The sequence below is a fragment of the Nomascus leucogenys genome, chromosome 6 (assembly GCF_006542625.1).
Source record: "Nomascus leucogenys isolate Asia chromosome 6, Asia_NLE_v1, whole genome shotgun sequence".
NCBI lineage: Eukaryota > Metazoa > Chordata > Mammalia > Primates > Hylobatidae > Nomascus > Nomascus leucogenys.
The window spans coordinates 31,004,509-31,031,153 of NC_044386.1; the positions used below are offsets into that span (position 1 = coordinate 31,004,509).

At 43.9% G+C, this 26,645-nt stretch overlaps 1 protein-coding gene across 2 annotated transcripts in view; it reads right to left on the minus strand.

The window, feature by feature from the left end:
* Positions 1-7,706: 7,706 nt before the first annotated feature.
* Positions 7,707-26,645, minus strand: part of ADAMTS12 (ADAM metallopeptidase with thrombospondin type 1 motif 12) — a 349,097-nt gene continuing 330,158 nt past the window's right edge. For both annotated transcript variants that reach the window (XM_012501615.2, XM_012501616.2), the window contains 2 exons: positions 19,301-19,460; positions 7,707-11,539 (listed from right to left, as the gene is read on the minus strand). In XM_012501615.2, coding sequence (XP_012357069.2) covers positions 11,361-11,539; positions 19,301-19,460 — 339 coding nt within the window. In that variant the 3' untranslated portion in view covers positions 7,707-11,360. The remainder of the gene's footprint in view (positions 11,540-19,300; positions 19,461-26,645) is intronic.

Genomic DNA, 26,645 nt, shown 5'->3' on the forward strand with positions numbered 1-26,645 from the left:
CTATTTTTGCTTTTGTTGCCTGTGCTGTTGGGGTCATATCCAAAAAATCACTGCCCAGACCATGTCATGGAGCTTTTTCTATATGTTTTCTTCCAGTAATTTTATAGTTTTAGGTCTTATGTTTACGTCTTATTTCATTTTGGGTTGGTTCTTGTATGAGGGGTGTGATAAAGGTACATTTTTATCTTTTTGTGTGTGAATATCTAGTTTTCTCATTTATTGAAGGGACCATCCTTCCCCCATTGTGTGTTCTTTCTTGGCATCTTTGTAAAAAATCAGTCCAACATATGTTTATTTCTGGGCACTCATATTCTATTGGTTAATGCGTCTTTTAAAACGTTTACTTTTATTTTTCTGGCTTATTTCTACAAGAAAGAAGCCCTAAGGCTTTAGGTTGGTATGCATATTCCCTTCAGGACCATTGCGCCTACACATTGTACCAAGGCTGACCACCTTAGGAAGGCTTCAGGTTTAGACTTTGGCTGTTTATTTCAAATGCAGTTAGGGGTGTGTGTGTGTGTGTGTGTGTGTGTGTGTGTGTCTACCTACGTATATAAACATTTAAATTTTGATAACTTCGACAATTCTTCATTTTTAAGTATGCTGGAATCCTCTAAAAATAGAAATGGCCTAGAACTCTTCAAGACCTCTGAGAAACCCTGGGTCCATTTTGCTGACCAGGCCAAGCAACTGAGAGAGTAGAAGACTGCTCTGTGACCCTTGGAACATCTGTATCTGCATCACCTGAAAATTCTGGGGCCTACACCAGACCTACTAAATCCTCCTGAATCACTGGAATTGGGGCCAAACAGCTTCCATTTAAAAAAAGTTCTTCCATGTAACTTGTGTAAACTCAAGTTTGAGAGCAGAAGCCTGGGGAGTTAGATGGGTCATTAGACACTGAATTCTCAAAAAAAGAGTAGAACTGGCAGTGGGAAGTGAGAATGAATATACAAATAGACAATGGCCAGATCATAGAACTTTGACCCACAACCTACAGCAACTTTCCCAGGAAGCCTACCCACTTATCTACAATAGACAACCTAGGAAGCCAGCCTGCTGTAAGTCAGTATTGCAAGAAGCCAGGTTGCTGTCTTTATTTTTTGAGACAGGGTCTCACTCTGTTGCCCAGACTGGGGGTGCAGTGGTGCAATCACAGTTCACTGCAACCTCCACTTCCCTGGCTCAAGTGATCCTCCCACCTCAGCCTTCTGAGTAGCTGGGACCACAGATACACGCAACCATACCCAGTTAATTCATTTTTATTTTTATTTTTTTGTAGAGATGGGGTTTCACCATGTTACCCAGGCTGGCCTTGAACTCCTGGACCCAAGTGATCCACCTGCCTTGGCCTCCCAAAGTGCTGGGATTACAGGTGTGAGCCACCATGCCCAGCCTAGATTGCTATATTTTAATGACAATCTAGGAAGCTAAACAACTCCTGTAGCAATCAGCCCCAAATGATCAGGACTTGATTAATAACTGAAAGCCTCCCAAATTTTTGTCCCGATTTGTAATTTAGGACCAACCAGAGAAAGCCAAATATGCACCCTTAATCAACGACATAGGATGACTGCTTCTCGTTAGCCTCCTACAGCTTCCCAAGCCAAAAGCTTCCCATCAGGGCACACCTGAAGCCTTCCCTTTTGTCCACTATAAGGTTTTCCCACTTTTCTATCTGTCCTTGAGTCTCTGCCAAAGGACACTGACAGTGGCTGACTCCCTTGCTATAGTAAGTTCAGAATAAATAGACTATTTTTCTCATTTAGTTGGTTTTTGTTTATTTCCAGAAAGAAGACTGAAGCAGGAGCAAAAGGCCATGGTAAATATGGAGGAGGGATGAAAGATGACAGAGACTAGGAGTGGAAGAGGGATATTAGGTGGATGGTGTGACTCTGAAGGACACAGTGGGTGGCTGAGTGGCAGTGGATGTATCTTGGGCCCACCATCTTTGCCAGGCCCTTTCCTATACTCTGAGAGTATAGGACACTGAGAGGTTCTGAGGTAGGCCAAATATTGTTAACACCATCGTACTGATGTGGAAAGATATAACAGATATGCTGTCTCTTGGCACCTGGTCCTGAAATCCTTCTGGGCATTCAATTCCCAATAATCCCTATATGGGAACAGCAGAAGCAAAGTCCCAAATGGTCCTGCTGTTACTTCAATCCCCAGATGTATATGTCATGCTTGATAACTTGATAAGGAGTTACTGAGTTTGGCTTCCTAGAGTGAAATGTGGGAACTTTTTGTGAAATCCCAACAGTTTATTAATGATTCAGAGTGATAATTAGCTTCTTTGAGTGCAGAGAAAAGATAATTGGTACATTTGATCTCGATTTTTTTTTTTTTTGAGATGGAGTCTTGCTGTGTTGCCCAGGCTGGAGTTCAGTGGTACGATCTCAGCTCACTGCAACCACCGCCTCCTGGGTTAAAGCAATTCTCTTTCCTCAGCCTCCCAAGTGGCTGGGACTACAGGTGTGTGCAGTCATGCCGGGCTAATTTTTATTTTCATTTTAGTAGAGACAAGATGGGTTTTGTAAGGTTGGCCAGGCTGGTCTCAAAATCCTGACATCAAGAGATCCACCCACCTCAGCCTCCCAAAGTGCTGGGATTACAGGCATGAGCCACCGTGCCCAGCCTGATAATTGGTGCATTTGAAATAGGCCCTGCCCATATAGCCCCTCTGCCCATGTCTTTTGCCCCTCGGTCCTCTGTGAATCACATTTGTGTCATTAGGCAGGAGTGGAGGCTGATGGGCCAGAAGTGGGGTGGAAGCACACCTCAGAATTTGCGCTCAAGAAACATTGCTTCTAATTTTTTGATCCCATTCTGGCCAGTCAGTCATGACTTAACAGCTTGCCTTCCTGAGTGGCCCTCTGAAACCTGGGCTTCGGGGCTGGAGCATGCCAACAACTTTCCCAGCCGTTCATCTATCCTATTGCCCAAGATAAGCCTGGACCCTACTTGGCCACAGGGTCCTTTTCCCACAAGCATCTCTGCTCATAGTTGGAAATTCTCGTGAACTACACTGGAGTGTGCAGTACTGCTTCTAGGCCTGGCAACAGGAGCCCCTGCCCCAAGCCTGGCTTTCTGTGGGCTAGTATTCCAAAAGGCTCAAATGCAAATACTTTGTCTTTGTGGCTTGGTAACAAAGTCTTTTGAGTTTTGTAACAGACTGAGTGAATAAGAATTATCAAAATACAATACACACATTGGGTTCCCCAGGCCAGAGAAGTGTGTGGGCCTGACAGCCTGTAAGTGCAGGCTGGGGATGCAAAAATCACAGGCTGGGCCCAAGGAAACCAGGGAAAGAGCTGTGCTCTTGCTTATAGTTCACCACCCCATAGCACCCACGGTGAGTGTCTAGGGCCTGGGTGGACCAGGTCTGCAGATAACTGGCTCCCTCCTCTTTCTCTGCCCATGTGATATTGTTGGAAGGTTTTCAGAATGGTTGCAGTTTATGAGGTGGAAAAGTGAGGCATGGGAGCAAGGAACCTAACTCTCCAGACTCCCTAGGGAGCTTGGCCAGGTCAGTCTCCATCAGGGATTTGGGTTTAGTCATCAACTTGGAGACCTGGGTCTGAGCCACCAAATTCTCAGGAGTCAGGGCTGGCCCAGCGCTAGCTAATTTAGCCTCTCAGTCACACGGCTGATCATTGGGGGGATGGCTGTGAGATGCTGGATGAGAACAGAGGCCAGGCCTAGAATGTAGCTTGTTTCATGACTTTTAAACCTTTATACATTTGGTAAGTGGCCCTTCCATTGTACTCTTACCCCAGGCCTCAAGATCCTAAGGAGCAGACCTGGAGCAAGCATCTTTCAGGTCCCAGGATGGGCAGGAGCACATCAACCACCTGCCTCATGGAGAAACCATACACAACTTTGGAGAAGCCCCAGCACATGGCTTCCTCACTCCCTGAGCTGCAAACAGGCTGGGATTAGCAGAGACAAGAGGAGGGTTCAGGTTAGTGCAAGCACAGGGAGGAAGTACCCACCCCAGTCCCTTCTGAGATGGCCCAGCTGTCCTCTCAGTCTCCTGCCATGGTGCATGGACAGGGAAGGACACTGTATCTGTGCACTTCAGCCTCTGATATTTACTTCTCAACTCCTCTCTGTGACCGCAACACACACACCCTACCACATTCTCCACCCCATCGTCTGCTCTCTTGTCCCTGAGCATGACCTGTGTGTTCTTACCTTTTCCTCTCTCCCCTACCCCAAGTCTTTATGTTTGCTGCCTCCTCCTCCTTCAAGACATCTTTTCTATGAATGGGCGAACAAAAGAAAAGGTGATTTCCACAAGTTATGAAATTCTTACTATATGCTGGGAGCTATGCTAGACATTGGAATTCTCGGAACATCCCTACCACTCACTTGCTGAGTGAGACCAGGGAGAGTGGAGGTTGCAATGTCACAGTAGGTGGTCAGATGGCTGCTCCCACTGGGCCTCAAGAAGTGGCATTTTGTGGGGAATGTATCAACCATAGTTCAAGGTCTGACCTTTGTTTTGGCAGCTTTAGAAATAAAATTTTCTCTGATTTAGAAGAATTAACATACACTAACCAAGTTCACAAGAAACTAATATATAAACCAAAATATCAACTTATTCTATTTCTAGGGGTATTATTGAAACCACCTTTGCAAAGATTATGACAGTGAGATAAGTCTAGCATGGTTTATTTCATCTTGCTTCTAGCCTCAGAGGCTGGCGCTCATTCCTGCGCACAGGCCAAGCTAACCATGGGAAGAATTTAGTTTATAGTTTCTTTGAAGCAAGGATGATAACAGACCCTCCTTAAAACAGATCCCTTCCTTGCTCCAACCGAAGACTGCCTTTGTAAAGGTAATGAAAGGCCACAAGATTAAGATTATGGGAGAGGCCTGAATTCTGCTTACATGCAGGCATAGTTTCTATAGTCCCCTACTGCTCAGAACCTCTGGCCAGAGGTCACAAGATTTGTGACTTCCTCAATTGCTCCTATAGATAACATCACTATTGTAAAACCTAAGATTGGTCTTTCGAGATGTTTTTTCAGATTTTTTTTTTCATTCTGGCAACCAACTGACCCCACCCAGACCCTGGACTCATGACTCAACTAGTCCTGTGGCCCCCACCCAGAGGTTGACTCAGTTCCTGAGGACCAGTTTCCACACCCCCATGATTTTATCCCCAACCAAGTAGCAGCACCCATTCCCCAGCTCCCTGCTCACCAAATTATCCATAAAACCCTAGTCTCTGAGTTCTTGGAGAGGCTAATTTGAGTGATAATGAAACTCCAGACCTTCCACTTGGCTGACTTTGTGTTCATTAAGCTCTTTACTATAAGGCTGTCTCAGTGAATGAGTGAACTGGGCTTCCTGAGACCAGGAAAGTCAGTTCCAAATCCCTGCAAGGGAGATGCCCAGCTGACCACCTTCACTTTTGATTTTCCTGCTTCCAGTAATCTGATGATTTAGTTTAACAATAATCTTCTTGCTTCCTGAGTTGTGTCTCCCTAAGTAAGGAGAAAACAAATGTTAGTGTATTTGTTAGCATGCATCTTCTGATCCTAGTGTATTTGTCAGTGTGCTTCCCTTTCTGAGATTCAGATGTGCATTTCAGTGAGGTGTTTGTCCCCAACCACCAGACAAAGGAGAGTTTACTTAATGTTCTGCTCTTTGGTTGATCCTCCCACCTTGGCCTCCCAAAGTGCTGGGATTACTGGTGGACACTACCACACCTACCTAATTTTTTTTTTTTTTTTTTTTTTTTCAGAGATGGGGTCTCATCATGTTGCCAAGGCTGGTCCTGAACTCCTGGTCTGGAGTGATCCTCCCACCTCGGCCTTCAAGTGCTGGGATTACAGGCATGAGTCACTGTGTCCAGCCCATGTGGTAGTTTTTAATCAATGTTTTCTCTACCAGCTTTTTCCTTCATGCTTATCTTACCTCTTTCCCATAGGGGCATGAAACCTCCACTTCCAGAGTGGATAGTATTGAGATATCCCTTCGGGGTGGGGTCTTTATGATAACCCTTTTACATGCTCCTCCCAGGGCAGAAGAGGGTGCTGCTGTTGGTGAAAGTTTGATGGCCATGAGACTCCTACAAACTGAGGTTAATAGGTTGAGTGGTCCATTTCTCTCTGTTTCTTTCTACTCCGTCCCCATCTCTCTTGAGCTTGAAGCCCGGAGCTCAGAGAACCACTGGGAGGGAGGCCTGCAGATCTCCAGCTACTTGCCATGGGGGAATGCAGATATGAAGGGTAGGAAAACCCTTTTTCTATTTGCACCCAAGACGTGCTCTCCAAGCCAGCTTCACCACTACTGAAGCCGATATTTTGATCTGGCTGATTATGTCTATTCTCAGTTTGATTAGAAATCTCAATTAGAGGAAGATGATTAATCCAAAATCCTAACATGCCAGTTTCCATTTTGCTCGCTTTTGATTTATTGCCCCAGTTCTAGGATCGAAACATCTTTGTCCCCAGGGGCTGGTTTAAGACTCTTTTGAGCTGTGCTCATTACCATGTATCCCCTTCAACATCAAGATTCTTTAATCAAGCTGGTGTGCTTTGAACCCTGATCTATTTTTCAGTTCTTTTGAGGTTTTCTGACCTACCTCATCAGTCCTTTCGAGAAGTCTGAATTTTAGTGAAAGCTTGGTTTTACTCAACCAAGGTCCCCTACTACTCGCTACAAGGTGATAATTGTTTTAGTGCAGGGTTTTTCGACTTTGGAACTATTGACATTATGAGCCAGACAATTCTTTGTTGTTGAGGGAATGTCGTTCCATAGAATGTTTGGCAACATTCTGGGCCTCTGTTCACTGGATGCCAGTAGCACTCCCTCCCTCCCCCACTGCCCAGTTGTGAAAACCAAAAATGTCTCCAGACATTGTTAAAGACCCCCTGGGGAACAAAATCACCCTCGATTAAGAGCTACTTTTCTAGTGGAAAATGTACCCAGTATAGTGGGAGCAGAGCATAATGGAAAACAGACCCTGTCTTTCTGGCAGGGTCAGGGTAGGTGTCCCAGGGGAAGTAGCATTTGAGCTGGGCTTTTCACTATCAGAAAGATCTCATAGTCACAGATAGAATAATTTTTAAGGTATAATCAGGGAGGCATCCATGGCTCTCTGCGATGCCTTCTTGACCAAAACTACATTTCCTACTATTCCTATTCATGCCCTCAAACATCCCAGGGATCAGCTGGAGAGGCCTGGCTCCTCCCTACCTCTATGGTTTTGTTTATTCCATGTGAATAGACTCTATCGCTATATGTACAAATTCTGCTTTTGCTAGTTGCATTTACTGAGCTGTGCACCCATCTTTGAATAAGGACTGAATTCCCAAAGCAAATTCCTCGAGATGGGTCATTTTCTCTTAAGCGTTAAGCCTACACTTTAGATAGATGAAGGAGTAGGTTATGCTGTGAGCAGCATGAATATGTTGAATTCAGTGTTTTGGGGAATTTTAGGCATCACTTCAGATTATCAGATGGTGGACTGTGGCAGTTGTTGCACATTCATGAGAAGAGACCGGCTCACCTGGGATGTGACTCATTTGATGATGTACTGGTCTAGCAGTAGGGTAGGAGGGAATCTGGAATGAGTGTGGGAGGAAAGAATTGACAGCATCCTTTCCCAGGCTGCTAAAGTCTGTAGTAACACTGGTGGGTGGTGGGAGTCTCACAGCAGGGGTAAAAGAATCACACAGAAACATCAATGAGTTTGGCCATTTATTGATGCCACACAAAGGGAGGCTATGATTACAGTCTGGTTTTAAGTACTGAAATACCCACCAAGGTACCCCTTGAGGAGGCTGGGTAGAAGGGGAAATGGCAAAGCAGCACAGAGATGCAGGGAGGGCAATGGGCTGGGCCGTGTATGTCATATAATTATTTTGGAGGACAATGATGGGTAGGATTGTGCTTTACCCACCATGTTTTTTAGTAACATAACTTAGAATAATACTTGAATAAGCGGTACAGGCAACAGGAGTAGCATCAAATGTTAGCTAGGTTGTAACACCAGGCAGTTCATGTCATGCGGCCTCTCCTTCAAAAGTGAATCACTGTGGACCAAGCACCAGATACATCGTCCCAGAGATTCATCTTGAAGTCAGAAAGGAGAAGAACTAAGACCTGCAGTCTCTGGAGTAGCAGTGTGCAGCTTTCAGAGCTTGGAAGATTTTAGTCAACTAAATGTGATGTTATTATCTAAAACACTATAATCCCTCACATTGTGTTTCAGATACTGGATGAAGGTTATCAGAAACATTCACTGACTATCTGAAAGCATCACAGTGGGATGTCAGTGGAGACGTGGCTGTCTCAGGAGATTGGACGGAGGTGTGCTCTTCTTTAAGAAAACCCATCACAAAACAAAGCATTCCTACCAAGGAGGCACTGAAACGATTTCCTGATTGAAGAAAGTAATCACTATTAAGTCTCCTGGAATATTGTTCTCTCGTGGTGTGTTTAATTACATTTTTATGTTTAAGAATTATATTAACCCACAACTTTCCAGAGAAGAGCTAAATATACTACTGTGAAAGACAATGTAAACCAAACTGGGTTTTAGAACGTTAATGTAGTGAAGTACCAGGCCCTGCGATGGCCCTCTCTATTTCATAGAGATATGTATCCAGTGTCTCCTGATACACTTCTCAGTTGCTTGATCCAGGTGAGAAGAAAGAAGGGCCTAGATAAAGTAAACCAACAACTCTGCTTCGTGTCAGCACCCAAGTATCAAAGATGTAACATACCATGCAGGTTCCTGCCTTCAGAGTCTTCCTGTTGATCTGAGTCCCCTCTTGTACAGCAAGCACTGGGACATGTCAAAATACTGACGACTCATCACTGAGTGATCGCCAAGGCAACAAATGATACCAACAGGACAGCAAACAGCAAGCCCTGTCTTCATTCTGGAGTCAAGAATGATGGACATGACACAGCTGTCTTACAACATAGCTCCAGTATAGGAAGCAAATATCCATGGCAAATAATTAGGAGCCAATGTTCTGCCTTTGAGAAACTGGAAAAGACCTAGAATGGAGCACCCGGCCAAACTCTCTCCACATGTCTACCATCTTCTCCACCACGCGAGTTGTAAGTAACGTGGTCCATTTCGTATATGGAGAAATTTGGCCTACTTTCCTTGGTTGAGGTCAGTAGGAATCTGAGTTTGTTCCTGAGTTTTGTAAGCCTGGTCATACCCAGGTCTCTGATGACACGTATTTGATCCTATGCTAGTACAGTACCAGGTTAAATCAATCTAGCTTACTAAATGAATCCCCCTGAAAGCCTACACTACACTTCAGGGACAGTCTTTGCAAACTGCCTCATTAGTAAATATCAGATTCTCCTCCACTCATGTCACTAACAATTTAAGTATCTCCTCTCCTCGAAAACCATTATTCACCATAGATTGCTATCGGCCAGCAATGTTTATGTTTAAAGGCAGAGAATACAATAATGTAATTATCATCTAGAAATAAATTCTCTGGCTTTAGGTAAACATTTGTACTTTCCTCCTGTTTCTGGTCTATCTTGCATTTCATCCCAGTCCCACTGTTTTATTTTCCACAGGAATTCATGAGAGTAATACATGTTAATGGCTTGGAAAAAAATAAAAAGCACATAATATTAAATCTTAAATTCAAGGTACCCAAGCAATAAAACTGGCATTGGTCAGCAACACCATTACATGTTTAACAGAATATGTATACGGAGAGTTTCACATACACTTACCCATTTGTGTGCCTATCTATGTTTACATTAGTTCTGCCACCATCTAGATATTAGCACCATTTTTTAAATAGCACCATTCTGCTGAACGGATAGGTAAAGAGAGACATGGGACATTGTGTTCCATGAGGAGTATTAAGTGTATCTGTGCATGAGTCAGAAAATATGCTGCCCATCTCATGAAGGCCACATCCTTGCCTTTCTCCCTGTCAAGAATTGGTTCTGATATCTTCTTCCATTTGATGCTTATGCCCCTCCACCCACCCACTTACCCTCTTTCTCTGGGTTCAGTTCATGTAAGTACCTTCCCTTAGAAATCACTTTGTCTAGAAATTTGCTCTGAATTTGAGACCAAGCCTACTTTGACTTCTGGTGGGAGGTAGGAACATCCAGAACAAGCATTCTAACTTTCATTTCAGTTTCTTTGGACTCCCTGATTCACCTGTTCTCCCCAAAGTAAAAGACCTTTAAGACTAACTAAATATTGGGTACACTGAGGAGTAGATCCTCTTTACCTTACTTTTTAGAAATGTTTTTTCTCTATATTAGAAGTTTGCACTATGTTCTTGTACTTAGTACAGTTTACCTGGTTCTTTGAAATATTTTAATATGGAGCCTCCATTTTCCAACCTGAGGAGAGGTGAGGACAGGTGGCAGCCCTAGAGCTGGTCATAGTGGTCTTTGCGTATACACCCCCTGCAGCAAGATGATGGTGGGACCTGAGCTCAGGCCTCCTGTAGGGACTGGAGGAAGGGAGGAAGTCAGCCAGGAAGACTCATTTTCCCTTCTGCGAAGGAGAGTGTATTTGCCAGGAAAGTGGGAAGAATAAAGGCCCACAGTTCCTTTTCTATAATAGTAAGAAATTGATTTCTGCTCATTTGCTTTTTACGAGTTTTCATAGAAATGCTCTTCAAGCCAGAGTGTTTTCTGTGTAAGTGACCTAAACCCCTTAGGCTGTGTTTCTTATGCCTGTTTCCTCTTAGTCTAGTGTCTCGAGGTTGGCAGGAGACTCTAAGTAGCCCAGATACGGAGCCCTACTGGGATGGAGGAAGAGACTGAGGGATGTAACCAGCACTTTCTCTTCCTGCCCTAGTTGAACATGGGGTGAAGAAAGCAATCCTCTGCCTGGATGAATTAAAGGAATGTTCCTAAAGCTCCACTGTGACATTTTAAATAGCAGCTGCCCCAGGCAGGGAGGAAAGAAAAAAAAAGAAAGGTATTCATCAAGATAAATTAAGAAGATTATTTGTGCCCTGGGTAAGTGGTGCCTGATACTGTTGAGGTAGTCAGGGAAAAAGCTGGTCTCTTTGTTTTTATCTTTAAGGGAGAACAAAAATACAATATTTCACAAATCTGTCTAACCTGGCACCTTTCCCAGGAGCCGATACCAGGTGCTGCCTGATTCTCCTAGCTATTTCACCTTCCGATCAGGGAGCAGCAAGTACGGCAGCCTAGGCCTCCTGTGAGGGACATTCTGTGGCTAGAGGAACACAGTGGATTTTGTTTCATTATGACCCAAAGCTGAACCTGAAATATATGAAGCAAAACCTCAACGAAGCAGCTCCCAGGGCTAAAGCATGTCACGGTCAGCAGGCTGCTGCAGTCTGGTGGAAGCCGGCTTCCTTGTGGGCTTAGAGTTCTTTTGGCTTTTGGAGCAACCGTTGCCTTCTTTGCCTTTGGGTGTGTGTGATGTGTGTCTGGGGACATGAGAAGCAGCACTCAGCCCTCACAGTGGGCACAGAACATTTCTTCATGGCTTTCAGTGTCTGGCAGAAACTGGCTGACAGCTTGTCCTTGGTGCAAAGTAAATCTGTGGAAGGAGAAAAAGAATAAGAAAAAAGTTCAGAGATTATCCTTTGTAGATATACAAGCACAACTTCTATTAATGTAAGACTTTACATGTCTACCAAGAAAGGAGCCATAACAATTCATAATAGGTGGTATCTACTGAATGTTTATTATGTATCAGACACTGTGCAGAGTGTTTATGCTAAACTGAATTATCAGTCACAATTCTTCTCTCCCATGTAATTGTGTTATACAGAAAATTCCCACCTTGCCATGGCTGCCTGGTGGGTGGAGAATCCTTCCCAACTACTTGCCTTTGGGTTCAGCTCTGTGACTTGCTTTAGACAATGGGATGCTAGTAGACACAATGTCTGCAGTGACTTGGAATGTGCACGAGGACAAGCCTTCCCTGATGAGCTTCTGCTGTCACCATAAGAAGAACCTGGCTTGTGCAGCCACCAAGTGTGATAAGAGACACATGGGTCAGACCTATACTCAACCTACAGTTAGTAGCCAAGGCCAACCAAAGCCAAGCTCAATCACCTGAACCTTGGTCGACCTATAGATGCTCTGCAAAAAATACATGACTGTGCATTATATGAAAAAGACACACACACATGCATGTTTATAGCAGCACAATTCACAATTGCAAAGATATAGAACCAACTAAGGGCCCATTAACCAATGAGTGGATACAGGAAAATGTGGTATATATACCCCAGGGAATACTACTCAACCAAAAAAAAAAAAAAAAGGAATGAAATAATGTCTTTTGCAGCAACTGGAGGCCATTATTCTAAGTGAAGTAACTTTAGGAATGGAAAACCAAATATATGTTCTCATTTATAAGTGGGAGCTAAGCTATGAGGACTCAGACGCATAAGAATGATATAATGGACTTAGGGGGCCCAGGGAGGAAACTTGGGGGTGGTAAGGAATAAAAGACTACATATTGGGTATAGTATACACTGCTTGGGTGACGGGTGCACTAAAATCTCAGAAATCGCCACTGAGGAATGTGAGTTTTGGTTATCCCCCACAACTACTTTGGTACCCCCAAAACTACTGAAGTTAAAAAAAAGAAAAAAATACATGACTGTAGTTTTAAACCCCTGAGTGTCAGGGTGCTTTGCTATGCAGTATTGCTATGGAAATAGTTGAATGCAGTGTCTTCTATGCTTCACTACATTTAATCTTTACAGTGCTACTAGCAGACAAGTATTTTTTCCATTTCACAAATGACGAAAGTAAGGCCTCAAGTAGTGAAGAACTTGTATAAGGTTGTCCAGCTGATAAATGGCATGGCCAGATCTGAACACAGGCAGTCTTAACTCTAGAGCTCATGCTCTAATCAATCTCATACTGTTCAGAGTGTCAAGCCAACAACCAGTCAGCGAAATAACCAATGCTTCCGGGCTGGGCATGGGGGCTCACGCTGTAATCCCAGCACTTTGGGAGGCTGAGGTGGGCAGATCACGAGGTCAGGAATTCGAGACTAGCTTGGCCAACATGGTGAAACCCCGTCTCTACTAAAAATACAAAAAGTAGCTGGGTGCAGTGGCGGGCGCCTGTAATCCCAGCTACTCAGGAGGCTGAGGCAGGAGAATCATTTGAAACCGGAAGGTGGAGGTTGCAGTGAGCCGAGATCGTGCCATTGCACTCCAGCCTGGGCAACAAGAGTGAAACTCCGTCTCAAAAAAAAAGAAAAAAGAATAATAACCAATGCTTCTGGAGTGAGTGAGGGATACAGACATAAACTGTGATCCCCGCCCTGCAGAACTTTACCACGGAGATGAAGGAAGAAGACATGTACAAATAATTCCCAGAGTAAGTATACAATTAGTCACCTGAGTTCTAACCCTTGTTCTCCTCTAACTAGCTCTGGGCAAGGGTGTCCTTTAATTTTCTTGGCCTTGCTTTTCCCATACATGAGTCAGGGAACGAGAGTGGGTTGCTCAGGGACCACCCCCACACACTTGTACGGGTGGTTCTCAGATGGCACTGGTCCACAGCTTCCGGGTCTGTAAGGAATTCAATTAGATTTTTTTTTTCTAGAAAGTGAAATTGTTTTAAGCTTGCCTTAGGTACTTCTTGGAGCTCTCGTCTTTCTTTCTCCTTTACAGAGAAAATATTTTCATAGTTCTGAAGAAAAGCACTTTCATAAACAGGCCGCTGTCCTTCGTAAAGGGAACAGTCAGGAAAAGTAGAAATGGAAATAATAGCCTCTCCACCCCAAATTTGCAACAGTATCTTTACATCTTTATGCTTTTTTCACCTTTAGATCATAAAGGCAAAAAATTCTTTTTATCTCCTAAAAACTCCTTATTCTCTTAACTGTGCCTTATTTTTGTGAAGAAATGAATGTCTTCTGTTAGCTTCCAGAGTTCCGTTTGGTGCTGAAGTTTTAAGTGCCGTTAGGAATTGGTAACATATAATGCTCCTAGAATCCAAAATCTGAGTCTTCATCTTTCCTTCTTTAGTCCTCTTCTTTAAGCCTCTTATAAAAACCCTGTCTCTCTTAAAACCCCACAGGAAATTGCCTGACACCCTTGGGAGTTTCAGAGACAGTACATGTTTTTGTATTTTGAGACGGTTCCCTCTGTCTCCTAGGCTGGAGTGCAGTGGCACAATCTCGGCTCACTGCAACCTCTGCCTCCCAGGTTCAAGCAATTCTCCTGCCTCAGCCTCCTGAGTAATTGAGACTACAGGCATGTGCCACCACGCCCAGCTGATTTTTTTTTTTTTTTTGTATATTTAGTAGAGACGGGGTTTCACCATGTTGGTCAGGCTGGTCTTGAACTCCTGACCTCGAATGATCTGCCTGCCTCGGCCTCCCAAAGTGCTAGGATTACAGGTGTGAGTCACTGTGCCTGGCCTTGTTTTTCTTTTTGTTTCAGATTTTCTCCTCAAAATTCAACTTCAGAGAGTACATGTTTTGACCAAGCATGTCTCTTGTGGAATATCCCTTCGAGCTCTTCTCCCTCATTCCAGCAGAGCAGCGGGTGTTGTTCACGGGACCTGGGCCATGCATTGTGTGCGCTGCTGATTGGAACAAGGCAAGGCTTCCTTCCCAGGCTCTGGGAAGCCCCCTGGCAGGGTAGTCCAAGCATCACAAAGCTGCCCCAGTTTCTTAGCCAGCCTCTCCTGAAGTCTCTGTGGATGGAGGCTGGAGAGGGCACAGGTGGGGCGGCTCTTTGCCCCACAGTCTCGTCGCTGTGTCTGTGAGTGCTCTAGGGCTGCTGCCCAGGAGGAGAAGGACAGAGGAAGGGTGGAGGCTCAGCTGACAGCCACCATTCCACAAAGCTTCTTCTGGCAGTGCTGACCCACATGAGTCCCCTCTGTCTCCATCTCCAAATAGGCATTATTGTATTACACACTTGGAAATGGCACCGTACTCTCTCTTGACCTGCTCTGTAAATTGAGCATGAGCCTCTTCTGCTAAGGGCCAAAGGTATCTGCCATTATAAAAATGACCTCTAGAAGGCCCCCCAAAGGTTGTGGGTTGAACTGTATCCTTTGAAACATACCCCAGAGTGGAAGTCCTCACGCTTTGTATCTGTGAATGTGATCTGATTTGGAAATAAGATCTTGGCAGATAGAATAATGATGTCAATTAAGATGAGGTCACTCTGAACTAGGGTGGGCCCTTCATCCAACCTGAGTGGTGTCCTTATAAAAAGAGGAGAAGAGACACAGAGACACACATACAGAGGAGGAAAAGCCGTGCTGAGACACAGACACAGAGGGGAAAGACAGCCATGTGGTAATGGAGGCAGAGACTGGAATTCCGTTTCTGTAAGCCAAGGAATGCCAGTGATGGCCAGCAACCGCCAGAAGCCGGGAGAATGGCTGTGGGCCCTACCAATACCTTGATTTTGGATTTCTAGCCTCCAGAACTCTGAGAGAATAGATTTCTGTTGTCTTTAGTCACCTAGTTTATTATAGTTTGTTATGGCAGCATGAATATGTGTGCTTGTAGCCCAGGAAGCTAATACACCCCTTCCTCCATGAAAGTAGAAAAAACACAGATACAAATTATTAAGCATTTACCACATACTAGGCAATGTTTGATATATACTATACCATTTGATTATCGCAGAAATCAATAGATGTGGGTGCACCTATTCTTTTAATAACTGAGGGTTCCAGAGAAGCTTAGCAATTGACCCAGTATCACACAGCTGGTACATAGATGGTGCTGCTGGAAAATGAATGTTGTCTCAATAGCTCCCAAGCTTTGTCTCTGAGAGAATGAATCTCTTGTACTGGTGATGGGGCAGGAGAAGATCACATGAATAGGTCTTCTCTGCCCAGAACATCTTCTTTTGCTCAACACAGGAGGCCCACTTGTCAGGTTAGGTCAACACCTAAATGACTGAAAGAGACTCAACCAAGCCTAGAATCCTCACATGTTCTTGGAAACCATGAGATCAAGAGCCTTGCTTTTCAATAGTCCTTGGAGCCTGGATACATGCTAGGTCCTGGGGCCCCACTTTTTGAGAGTGGGGGACTGGAAGGAATAGTGGAGGATGAAAGTGGCCTATATTGGCAGTCTGTGTTCCAGAACTATATGTAGCAACTCATTTAGACAATGACCGTGAGCCCAACATGATGACAAGGCTCAATTACATCAGTTCTCCCTATTGCTGTGAAACAATGAAGGCTTGTTGTGTTCATCAGTCAATTGGATTCCACTTCCAAAGTACACACAATGCTTATAATTATGGGCAACTTGGAGGGGAGATCCCAATTTGCCTCTACTGGTTCAACAGAAACCACATTTGGAAATTTAAAGGGACAGTTATACGCCTGTATCTTTGTTGCCAGCTGTGTTATCAGGGGATAATATTTTGTTCACCAAAGAAGCTTGAAAAACAATTTCAATGTTGTTGACAAATACAGCTTCCATGACTTTGGGCTTCTTGAAGCCAAGAACTGTATTTTACTCATGTCTTTCTCCTCAGCTCTTAGCACTTCTCTGACACATCTTGTGATCAATAATATTTTGTTGAATAAGTGAATGAATGAGATCCTATTCATCTGGCAGCATATTCTTTACTAGAAAATTTACTGACTCAAATGTTCATTTGTATCAACATTGGATCTAAGTACTGTTTCTGTTTTCTTTTTTTTTGGCCTTTTCTACCCCTTCTCAAATTAAAAACAATAGCAGCAGCAACAGCAAAACAACCCCAGGAATGGTAGGCTTAAGGGTTTTGCTTTTGTTTTTTAATCAATATGAATATAATGCTGAGAATAAAGCTGATACTTGGTAAATGAATTTTCTTGATTTTTTTTCCATGTAGATACGTGGAAAGGGTTTTGTAGGCACTAATGTGGAAATAATAATTCCAATTTAGATTTTAAGTCATTAAAACTTCAGATGGTTTCTAAAAGAAGTAAAATGACTTGGAGGAAACTAAACCTTATATGAATTCATACCTGATATTATAAAATATAATTAAGAGTATGTTATGTTTATTGTGAAAGCTGATTGACAAGAATCTGGGCATTGAATGAATATTTTCAAAGAATTTTAGAGAATTATAGGGGTCAGGGTGGGTGGCTGGTTTCTTAAATCAAGGGATTTCTTACAACTCTTCTTTCATTTTCCTTCTATGTGAGTAGGCATGGCTCTGCCTTCAAAAGAAGCTAGTAATTAACTTTTGTGGCCCTGATAATTGTCAGTGAGTGGAATTCACTGTTAAGCACATCAATTGCCAGCCAACTATTGGTCGCCATTTATTCTGTGTGAGATTTCAAGATGAAAACTACCATCTATGCATTTAACCCTGTTTTGATTATTGAAGATTTTATTGTCCAGCAATAGGACAGTTGAAGACAACCTACATATAATTCAAAATAACAAGCCCTAACACTAGGCATGATCAACCAAGAGTAAGTTGCTGCTTCAGTTATATAAAAAGTAACACAACATAGAAGGGATTGTATAGCCTCAACTACTTAAAGTATGGTACCATAGAAGGTGATGAAATGAAATGAAAGGAATAGAGTCTCAAATTGGTCCCTTGGTCTAGAACAACGTGCTTCTCAAACTTTGATGTGCATGTGAATCACCAGGGATCTTGTTAAATGAAGATTCTAATTCAGTAGGTCTAGAGTGAGGCCTGAGAGCCTCAAACTCCCAGGAGATGCCAATTCAGCTTGTCCAGGGACCATATTTTGAGAAGCAAGAGTCTGGAAGACATGAATAACACCTCTGAAAATGAGCTATAGGTGGTTTCTTCTGGAATTTCAAGTAAGGCCAATGAAAGCCACCCTTAAGTGCAAGTCAGTAAGAAGCTTCCTGTGATAATCACACCTAAAGCATTTCCTTGCTCAGTGCATTTTTATCAGTATTTCCAGACCAGATCTCTCTCCTGGCCTCCATACCTGTAGAGCAAACCAATCACAGGACACCCCTACCTAGATAATTCACAGACTCCTTAACATGTCCCAAACAGAACTCACTACCTTCCCTCTTTCCCAAAGCTCCTGTTGGGCTTCCTCTCTCAGTGCATGGTAGCTTCATCTACTCAGCTGCCCAAGTCAAAATTATGGGCATTAGCCTTTCTCTCCTTTCTCCTGGCACAAAGGGCTATCAAATTTTTCTTTTAATGAGCTCCTGAATGTACTCACTTCTCTGTTTTTAATTTAATTTAGAAATTTTACATGTCAGTGAAGCCCAAACAATCAGTGGAATGGACATTATAGGTCATAGCTGAACCTACCCAACCTATAGGAGCTCCTTTGTCTCTCATGCAGAGAGCCTCCTGCAAATTCACTTCTCCTGGGGTAGCCCTTGGCCAATGGCTGAAGAGCGTGGGAGTGTGAACGTACAGCTTACTGGCTCAGGAGTGGACAACTTGGGGGTATAACTTGTGCTCTGGAGCTGCCTGGAGGACCAGGCTGAAGCTAGGACTCAGGTTCCTGAGAAGGCACCCTGGCTGTGTCTCCTCCATTTTCCATCCAGCTTCCTCCACTCCCTTAATGATCTTCCCTGGAAATACTTACTTAATGAATCCCTTGCACACACACTTTCACCCCAGAGCCTGCTTCTGGGAGACCTGGCCTAACACAGTGGTACCAGATTTATAGAGAGGACTATTTCACACTTGACTGGGTTCCTGAGAAAGGCTTGGATATCTCTCAAGACATCTTTGAAAGCACAGAGGCCGGGCGCGGTGGCTCACGCTTGTAATCCCAGCACTTTGGGAGGCCGAGGCGGGCGGATCACGAGGTCAGGAGATCGAGACCACGGTGAAACCCCGTCTCTACTAAAAATACAAAAAATTAGCCGGGCGTGGTGGCGGGCGCCTGTAGTCCCAGCTACTCGGAGAGGCTGAGGCAGGAGAATGGCGTGAACCCGGGAGGTGGAGCTTGCAGTGAGCCGAGATCACGCCACTGCACTCCAGCCTGGGTGAAAGAGCAAGACTCCGTCTCAAAAAAAAAAAAAAAAAAAAAAGAAAGCACAGAAGTAATTCTCATCCATGTTGGATTGGATGACATCAGTGTGAACAAGCTTAGAGAGAGAAAATGGTATTTTATGATAGTCAATAAATAATAATAATAAAAAAAGAAAAATGGATGAGATACTCTCTCGAGAAGTTAGGATTCAAACCTCACAAGATCAGATAACTTGTTCCCAGGGTTACTGGCTGACCTCTTTAACATTAAGATTTTCTGTTCAGTAAAAGAAATGTAAAGCTATCTACAAGTTGTGTCACGCAGGATGACACTTGTGCAAAGATCTCTTTCTCCCCGAGCAAACACATTCACTCACCGGCACTTTTCTTGCAGGCCTGCTGGTTGCATTTTTTGAATTCTGGAGGTCTGGGTTTGTGATCACACAGGCATCGGTCTTGGTCTTCAGTTTTATTGTCCTCTGAGGGCACACATTGGACAGTCCTCTTCTGAAAGCCACCTCCACAGGAAGTGGAACACTGAAAGAGAAGGTGAACAGAGAGTCAGAAGTCCTCCCCACGACTCCCAAGGAAACACCAGTAGAACACCTCCACCCCCACTGTGGTCAAGAATGGAAACATCTCAATAACCAGAAACCTTTTTGAAGGAGTCATAGAATAAAGGCACTAATAATTTGGAGATGTGAGTTTAGAAAGACTCTATACTATAGGTTGTGTGGGATTGAATCTGACTGAATTTACTGTTAGGTTCTCTGCAGAACGTGCTCCTTTTTCACAAGTTTGAGAATGGCCTGATGCCTCTCACCACATGGCTACAGCATTGGGCTCTAGGAACCTATGTTGGTGCCATGGGACCCAGCCACCTGGCCACACATGACTGGTCTAGGGAAGGTCCCTGCATCAAGCTGGGCCAATCAGTCACTTCCTTGGGAATTTGAATTGAGACCCAGCAAGAGATTCCATCTAAGGCTGAAATTTGAAAACTTGGGTGTTGTTGGTGGCCACATTTCCTGCCAAGTAGAATGAGTGAAAACCAGACGGCAGAAAAGGTGAATGGAATGAAGCATGTGCTTAGAGAGGAACGGGAATGAGGGAGGCATTGCCCATGGGATTTGCACCCTTGGTTCTAGCTAAAACTCCCAACCCAAACATTCATCTTTGCATCATGAGTATATGGAGTGAAACCTATGCAGGGAGGTTGAATTGCAAGCAAAGCAGAATACAATTTCATATCTGGGTCGTGGTACCTCGGCCTGAACTAATTTTGATTTGGGGCTGGGGATTGGATGTGAGGAGAGGTGGAGCTACCAGAAGAGATGAACGTTGGGTAAAAAGAGAAGTAGGAGGGAAAGACCCCAGTGGCATGGAGAGAATGTGGAATGGGGGCAGGGACAGGGCTGGGCATGGAAGCTGGGGAAGAAGCAGAGCAACAGCGGACCCAGCTCTGTGCCTAGCCGGACCAGGTCCTCTCAAGCCATTCTAACGATAAGTTTCCACTGCAATGTCATGATCGCCCACCTGGCTGCAGGAAGGAGATTCACTGGCCTGGGAAAGCAGTTTACATAAGATTCTTCAGGATGTAAGAAAATGTGTCTGAATTTACCACATATGCCCTTTTCTTAAATTATTTTTTGAGGTAAAATATATAAAACATAAAATATACAATTTAAGCCATTTTTTTTTTTGAGACAAGGTCTGGCTCTATCACCCAGTCTGAAAGGCAGCGGCACAATCTCGGCTCACTGCAACCTCCCTCTCCTGGGTTCAAGTGATTCTCCTACCTCAGACTCCCAAGTAGCTGGGACTACAGGCGTGTGCCATCACACCTGGTGACTTTTTCCTCTGGCACACTTGATAAGTCAACTGGAAGTTTAGCCATTTGTTTCCAGATTCCAATTTTACTTTTTATTTTTGGCAAGGGGGAGCTAAAGATAGATCAGTGTAATTTTACAGATTCCAAAATTGTATGAACCCATCTCTCTGCTCTTGTCTCCTGCCCCCATCTTTGTCCTTGTGGGTTTGTGCCATTTTTAGTGTTTTATCCCTTCTGCCTATTTAGTGGAGTTTCTGAGAACAAAGGCAAATGTATATGTTCAATCCATAGCTTGTGTAGTTTCACTTAATAATAGATCATGGAGGTTATGAGTGATTCCAAAGGTTGGCCTGGTAGGTGTTAACCACTCTCTCATTATCCCTCCATTCTTTGCTATGCACAATTGGTTAATTCCTGACACACAGCTCTTCTAAGGAACGTCAACCCAAGTCCACCCCCGACAGACTCACCTGGAACTCCTTCAGGGAGTTAAAGGGGAGACTTAAAAATGTTCTTTTACAATTTTGAATCTTCTAAGAGATTGTTTCCTTGAATGGGCCCAAACTTACAGCATTTTTATGACTTCACATTGTATCACATTTTCTCTTTTCGAGGTCATGTTTGCTTCAATTAGAGGTACTTATTTTGTTACACAGAGCTCTGAGATATTTATAAAGAGTCTAGTCATGAAATATATCCAGGCAGCTGGGGCAAGGCCTGCCAGGAGTAAGCATGGCCTCTGCTCAGGCCCATGTGGCTGGAGGAGGCCACCGCTACCTTGATCTAATCTGCCATGATGTTAATAATGAATTTTGTGAAGCTCATGGCTAGACTAGGCACACAAATCTTGCTCAGAGGAGTGAATATTAGTTTGGTAACTATTTACCGGGTGCCAACAGATAAAAATTCTAGCAAAGGGGCAACTGTTAAGTAAATATGATCAATCAACTTGATGGAATATTACCGTAAAGAATGGGTTAACATTAGTCCTGGTTCAGAGTACTTGGAGAAAAAAAATGACCTTGAAGTGTGGTTTCCTTGGAAACTACAGAGTTAAGGTAAATGCAAAAGATGATGACTGTCTTGTCCACTAGGAAATTCCTGACTGTAGGACTGTTCCCTACTGGAGGCCTGTGAGTTGGCATGTGGCCTTGGGCATGTGCGACCAAAATAGTCGCAAAATATTGGCAAGACACTGAGGCTGAGGCTTGTGTCAAGGTGACCTCTGTGCATCTTGGCTCTGATTTCTTGCTACCCATACATACCACACTTGACAGACAAGGAAGCAAATGAAGTTGTACTCTTGGATAGTTGCTGAAATTGTATCCTTTGGTAGCAACCTCCTGCAGAGATGAGGCTGTTGTGCCTAATATAATTCCTGCTTGTATCCTTCTACACAGCTAAGTGAATTTGGTGTTAGAGTGAAGCCTATTGTGCCTCACATGTCTGACTGCCAATAGACTGCCAATTTGACACAGCATTAGAGTGGGTCAATGGCTGTGCCGGTGCAACTATGCAGCTATCAACAGCGAGAATTACAAACAGTGTAGCAACCTACAAATAGCTGGGGGCATTACGTTGGGCAAAATACTACATTCCCGTGTGTGTTATAATTACAACCATCAAAACATACATGCACGGGAACAAGTTACTTTATAAAAATGTTAGTAGTTGTGGTGTTAGTGTATCAGACCATCTTGGCTCTCCTGTCTCCCAGCTCGTGGCCCTGGGATCTGTCCCAGCTGAGGTGGCAACCAACTTTCTGAAAGCACAACCCAGTGGTCTTCATCTCATGCCATGTGTATTAGCCTGGTTTCACACTGCTATAAAGACATACCTGAGACTGGGTAATTTATTAAGAAAAGAGGTTTAATTGACTCAGAGTTCCACAGGGCTGGGGAGGCCTCAGGAAAACTTATAATCATGGTAGAAGGGAAGAGGCACATCTTACATGGCAGCAGGTGAGGGAGAGTGGTGAGTGAAGTGGGAAGAGCCCATTATAAAACCATCAGCTCTTGTGAGAAATCACTGACTATCATAAGAACAGCATGGGGGAAACTGATCCCCATGATCCACTCACCTGCTACTGGGTCTCTCCCTTGACAGGTGAGAATTACAATCTTAGATGAGATTTGGGTGGGGACATAGAGCCAAACCATATCACCATGTCTCATGCCTCCCTGCTTCTGATTGGGTTTTCTTGTTGCCAATGAGACATGAGACACAATGGGACTTGCTCAGTGCCCATATCTGGACAATTCAGAAGTATGGAGATATTAGCCCTCTAAAGGGAGACTCCACCAAAGGGAGAAAGGAGCCAGTGGATAACTCTTCTTCTTTCCTACTCTTCCCTCCCTTCCTGGATAAACTGCCACAATACACAGTAGTTCACACAGTTTTTAGAAGACTTCCTGTAAGAGCCAGCAGTCAGTTGCTCCTGACACCAAGTGATGGTCAGTTAGGTAAGATAATCAGTCTAGTAACACACTACTTCATTTTTGACTCTCCTTCTTCTCTGCCTCCTTTCTCTTTTCTATCATCCCTGCTTCCCTGGCATTGAATTTCCTAATAAAGTGTTAACTTTTTTTCTCGAGACTCTATTTGAAAGAAAACCCAGGATAAGACAAGTTAGAATGATGGCAGACTCTGTCCATGGGAGAATTTTCTTTATTTTCTTTTTCTGAGATGGAGTCTTGCTCTGTCACCCAAGCTGGAGTGCAGTGTTACAATCTCGGCTCACTGCAACCTCCACCTCTTGGGTTCAAGTGATCCTCCTGTCTCAGCCTCCTGAGTAGCTGGGATTACAGGCATGCACCACAATGCCTGACTAATTTTTTTTATTTTTAGTAGAGATGGGATTTCACCCTGTTGGCCAGGCTGGTCTCGAACTCCTGACCTCAGGTGATCCACCTGCTTCAGCCTCCCAAAGTGCTAGGAGTACAGGTATGAGCCACCACACCTGGCCACAATTTTCTTTATTTTCAATATTGCTGATAGAGTGTTATTTATGCAATAAGCAAACTTAGGGAGAATAATACCTCTTTCCTTCATTTACAGTTTAATTATTTTGTTCCATCGAACAGGCTGGCCATCTGGCAAACTGAACTGTGGGCAGACAAGAGGCCTGAAACTCACTAAGTCTGACTATGCCTAAAGCTTTAGGACAGATGCCAACTCCTCTTTGCTCTAGGAAAAGCCAGAGAATCCAAGGTGCTGGGTGTAAAACAGATGTTTCTTAGGCTGTGTGCCTCTGGAATAACTTTGATATTTGATCTTTTCTCATTTGAAAGTATTTGATATTTTCCCTTCTGAACTCAAGACCCACAGCAGCCACGGGTCAACTTTTAGCAGACTTAGAGGTATTCAGTGGCAGGAGAATATGAAAACCAAAGTATCCAGAAACACACTGTAAATCAATGAATGCACTGAATATTTACAATGAGTATAGATTATTTTTGTAATCAAAAGAAAATGCCTGTTATTTTATTTTTATGTTTTTGCTTAAGTATAGTGGCAAGAAACCATTTTTTAAAAAAGCTAAAGTAGATTGAGGTTCCAAGATGGCTGAATAGGAATAGCTCTGGTCTGCAGCTCTCAGCAAGATCAACACAAGATGAGTAATTTCTGCATTTCCAACTGAGGTACCTGGTTCATCTCACTGGGACTGGTTGGATAGTGGGTGCAGCTGTCCCTGCACCATGGAGGGTGAGCTGAAGCAGGGCAGGGCGTCGCCTCACCCGGGAAGTGCAAGAGGTTGGGGGATTGCCCTTTCCTAGCCAAGGGAAGCTGTGACAGACTGTACCTGGAAAAATGGGATACTCCCACTCAAATACGGCACTTTTCCCAAGGTCTTAGCAACTGGCAGACAAGGAGATTCTCTCCCGTGCCTGGTTCAGCAGGTCCCACACCCATGGAGCCTTGCTCACTGCTAGCGCAGCAGTCTGAGATCAAATGGTGAGGTGACAACCTAGCTGGGGGAGGCGTGTCCACCATTGCTGAGGCTTGAGTAGGTAAACAAAGTGGCCAGGAAGCTCGAACTGGGCAGAGCCCACCACAGCTCAGCAAGGCCTACTGCCTCTGTAGACTCCACCTCTGTGGGCAGGGCATAGCTGAACAAAAGGAGGCAGACAACTTCTGCAGACTTAAACGTCCCTGTCTGACAGCTCTGAAGAGAGCAGTGGTTCTCCCAGCATGGTGTTTGAGCTCTGAGAATGGACAGACTGCCTCCTCAAGTGGGTCCCTGACTCCTGTGTAGCCTAACTGGAAGACACCTCCCAGTAGGGGCCGACAGACACCTCATATAGGCTGCTGACCCTCTGGGACGAAGCTTCCAGGGGAAGGATCAGGCAGCAATATTTGCTGTTCTACAATATTTGCTGCTCTGAAGCCTCCGCTGGTGATACTCAGGCAAACAGGGTCTGGAATCGACCTCCAGCAAACTCCAACAGCCCTGCAGCTGAGGGATCTGACTGTTAGAAGGAAAACTAACAAACAGAAAGGAATAGCATCCACATCAACAAAAAGGACATCTACACCAAAACCCCATCTGTAGGTCACCAACATCAAAGACCAAAAGTAGGTAAAACCACAAAGATGGGGAGAAACCAGAGCAGAAAAGGTGAAAATTCAAAAGCCAGAGTGCCTCTTCTCCTTCAAAGGATCATAGCTCCTCACCAGCAACGGAACAAAGCTGGATGGAGAATGGCTTTGATGAGTTGACAGAAGTAGGCTTTGGAAGGTCAGTAATAACAACTTCTCTGAGCTAAAGAAGCATGTTCTAACCCATCTCAAGGAAGCTAAAAATCTTGGACAAAAGGTTAGATGAATGGCTAACTAGAATAAACAGTGTAGAGAAGACCTTAAATGACCGGATGGAGCTGAAAACCACGGCATCAGAACTTCGTGATGCATGCACAAGCTTCAATAGCAGATTCAATCAAGTGGAAGAAAAAGTATCAGTGATTGAAGATCAAATTAATGAAATAAAGTGAGAAGACAAGTTTAGAGATAAAGAGTAAAAATAAACAAACAAAGCCTCCAAGAAATATGGGACTATGTGAAAAGACCAAATCTACATTTGATTAGTGTACCTGAAAGTGAGGAGAAGAATGGAACCAAGTTGGAAAACACTCTTCAAGATATTATCCAGGAGAACTTCCCCAATCTAGCAAGGCAGGCCAACATTCAAATTCAGGAAATACAGAGAAAACTACAAAGATACTCCTCAAGAAGAGCAACCCTAAGACACATAATTTTCAGATTCACCAAGGCTGAAATGAAGGAAAAAATGTTAAGGGGAGCCAGAGACAAAGGTCGGGTTACACACAAAGGGAAGCCCATCAGACTAACAGTGGATCTCTCTGCAGAAACCCTACAAGAGAGAAGAGAGTGGGGGCCAATATTCAACATTCTTAAAGAAAAGAATTTTTAACCCAGAATTTCATATACAGCAAAACTAAGCTTCCTAAGTGAAGGAGAAATAAAATCCTTTACAGACAAGCAAATGCTGAGAGATTTTGACACCACCAGGCCTGCCTTACAAGAGCTCCTGAAGGAAGCACTAAACATGGAAAGGAACAACCGGTACCAGCCACTGCAAAAACATGCCAAATTGTAAAGACCATCGATGCTAGGAAGAAACTGCATCAATTAATGGGCAAAATAACCAGCTAGCATCATAATGACAGGATCAAATTCACACATAACAATACTAACCTTAAATGTAAATGGGCTAAATGCCCCAATTAAAAGACACAGACTGGCAAATTGGATAAAGAGTCAAGACCCATCGGTGTGCTGTGCTATATACAGGAGACCCATCTCACATGCAGAGAAACACATAGGCTCAAAATAAAGGGATGGAGGAAGATCTACCAAGGAAACAGAAAGCA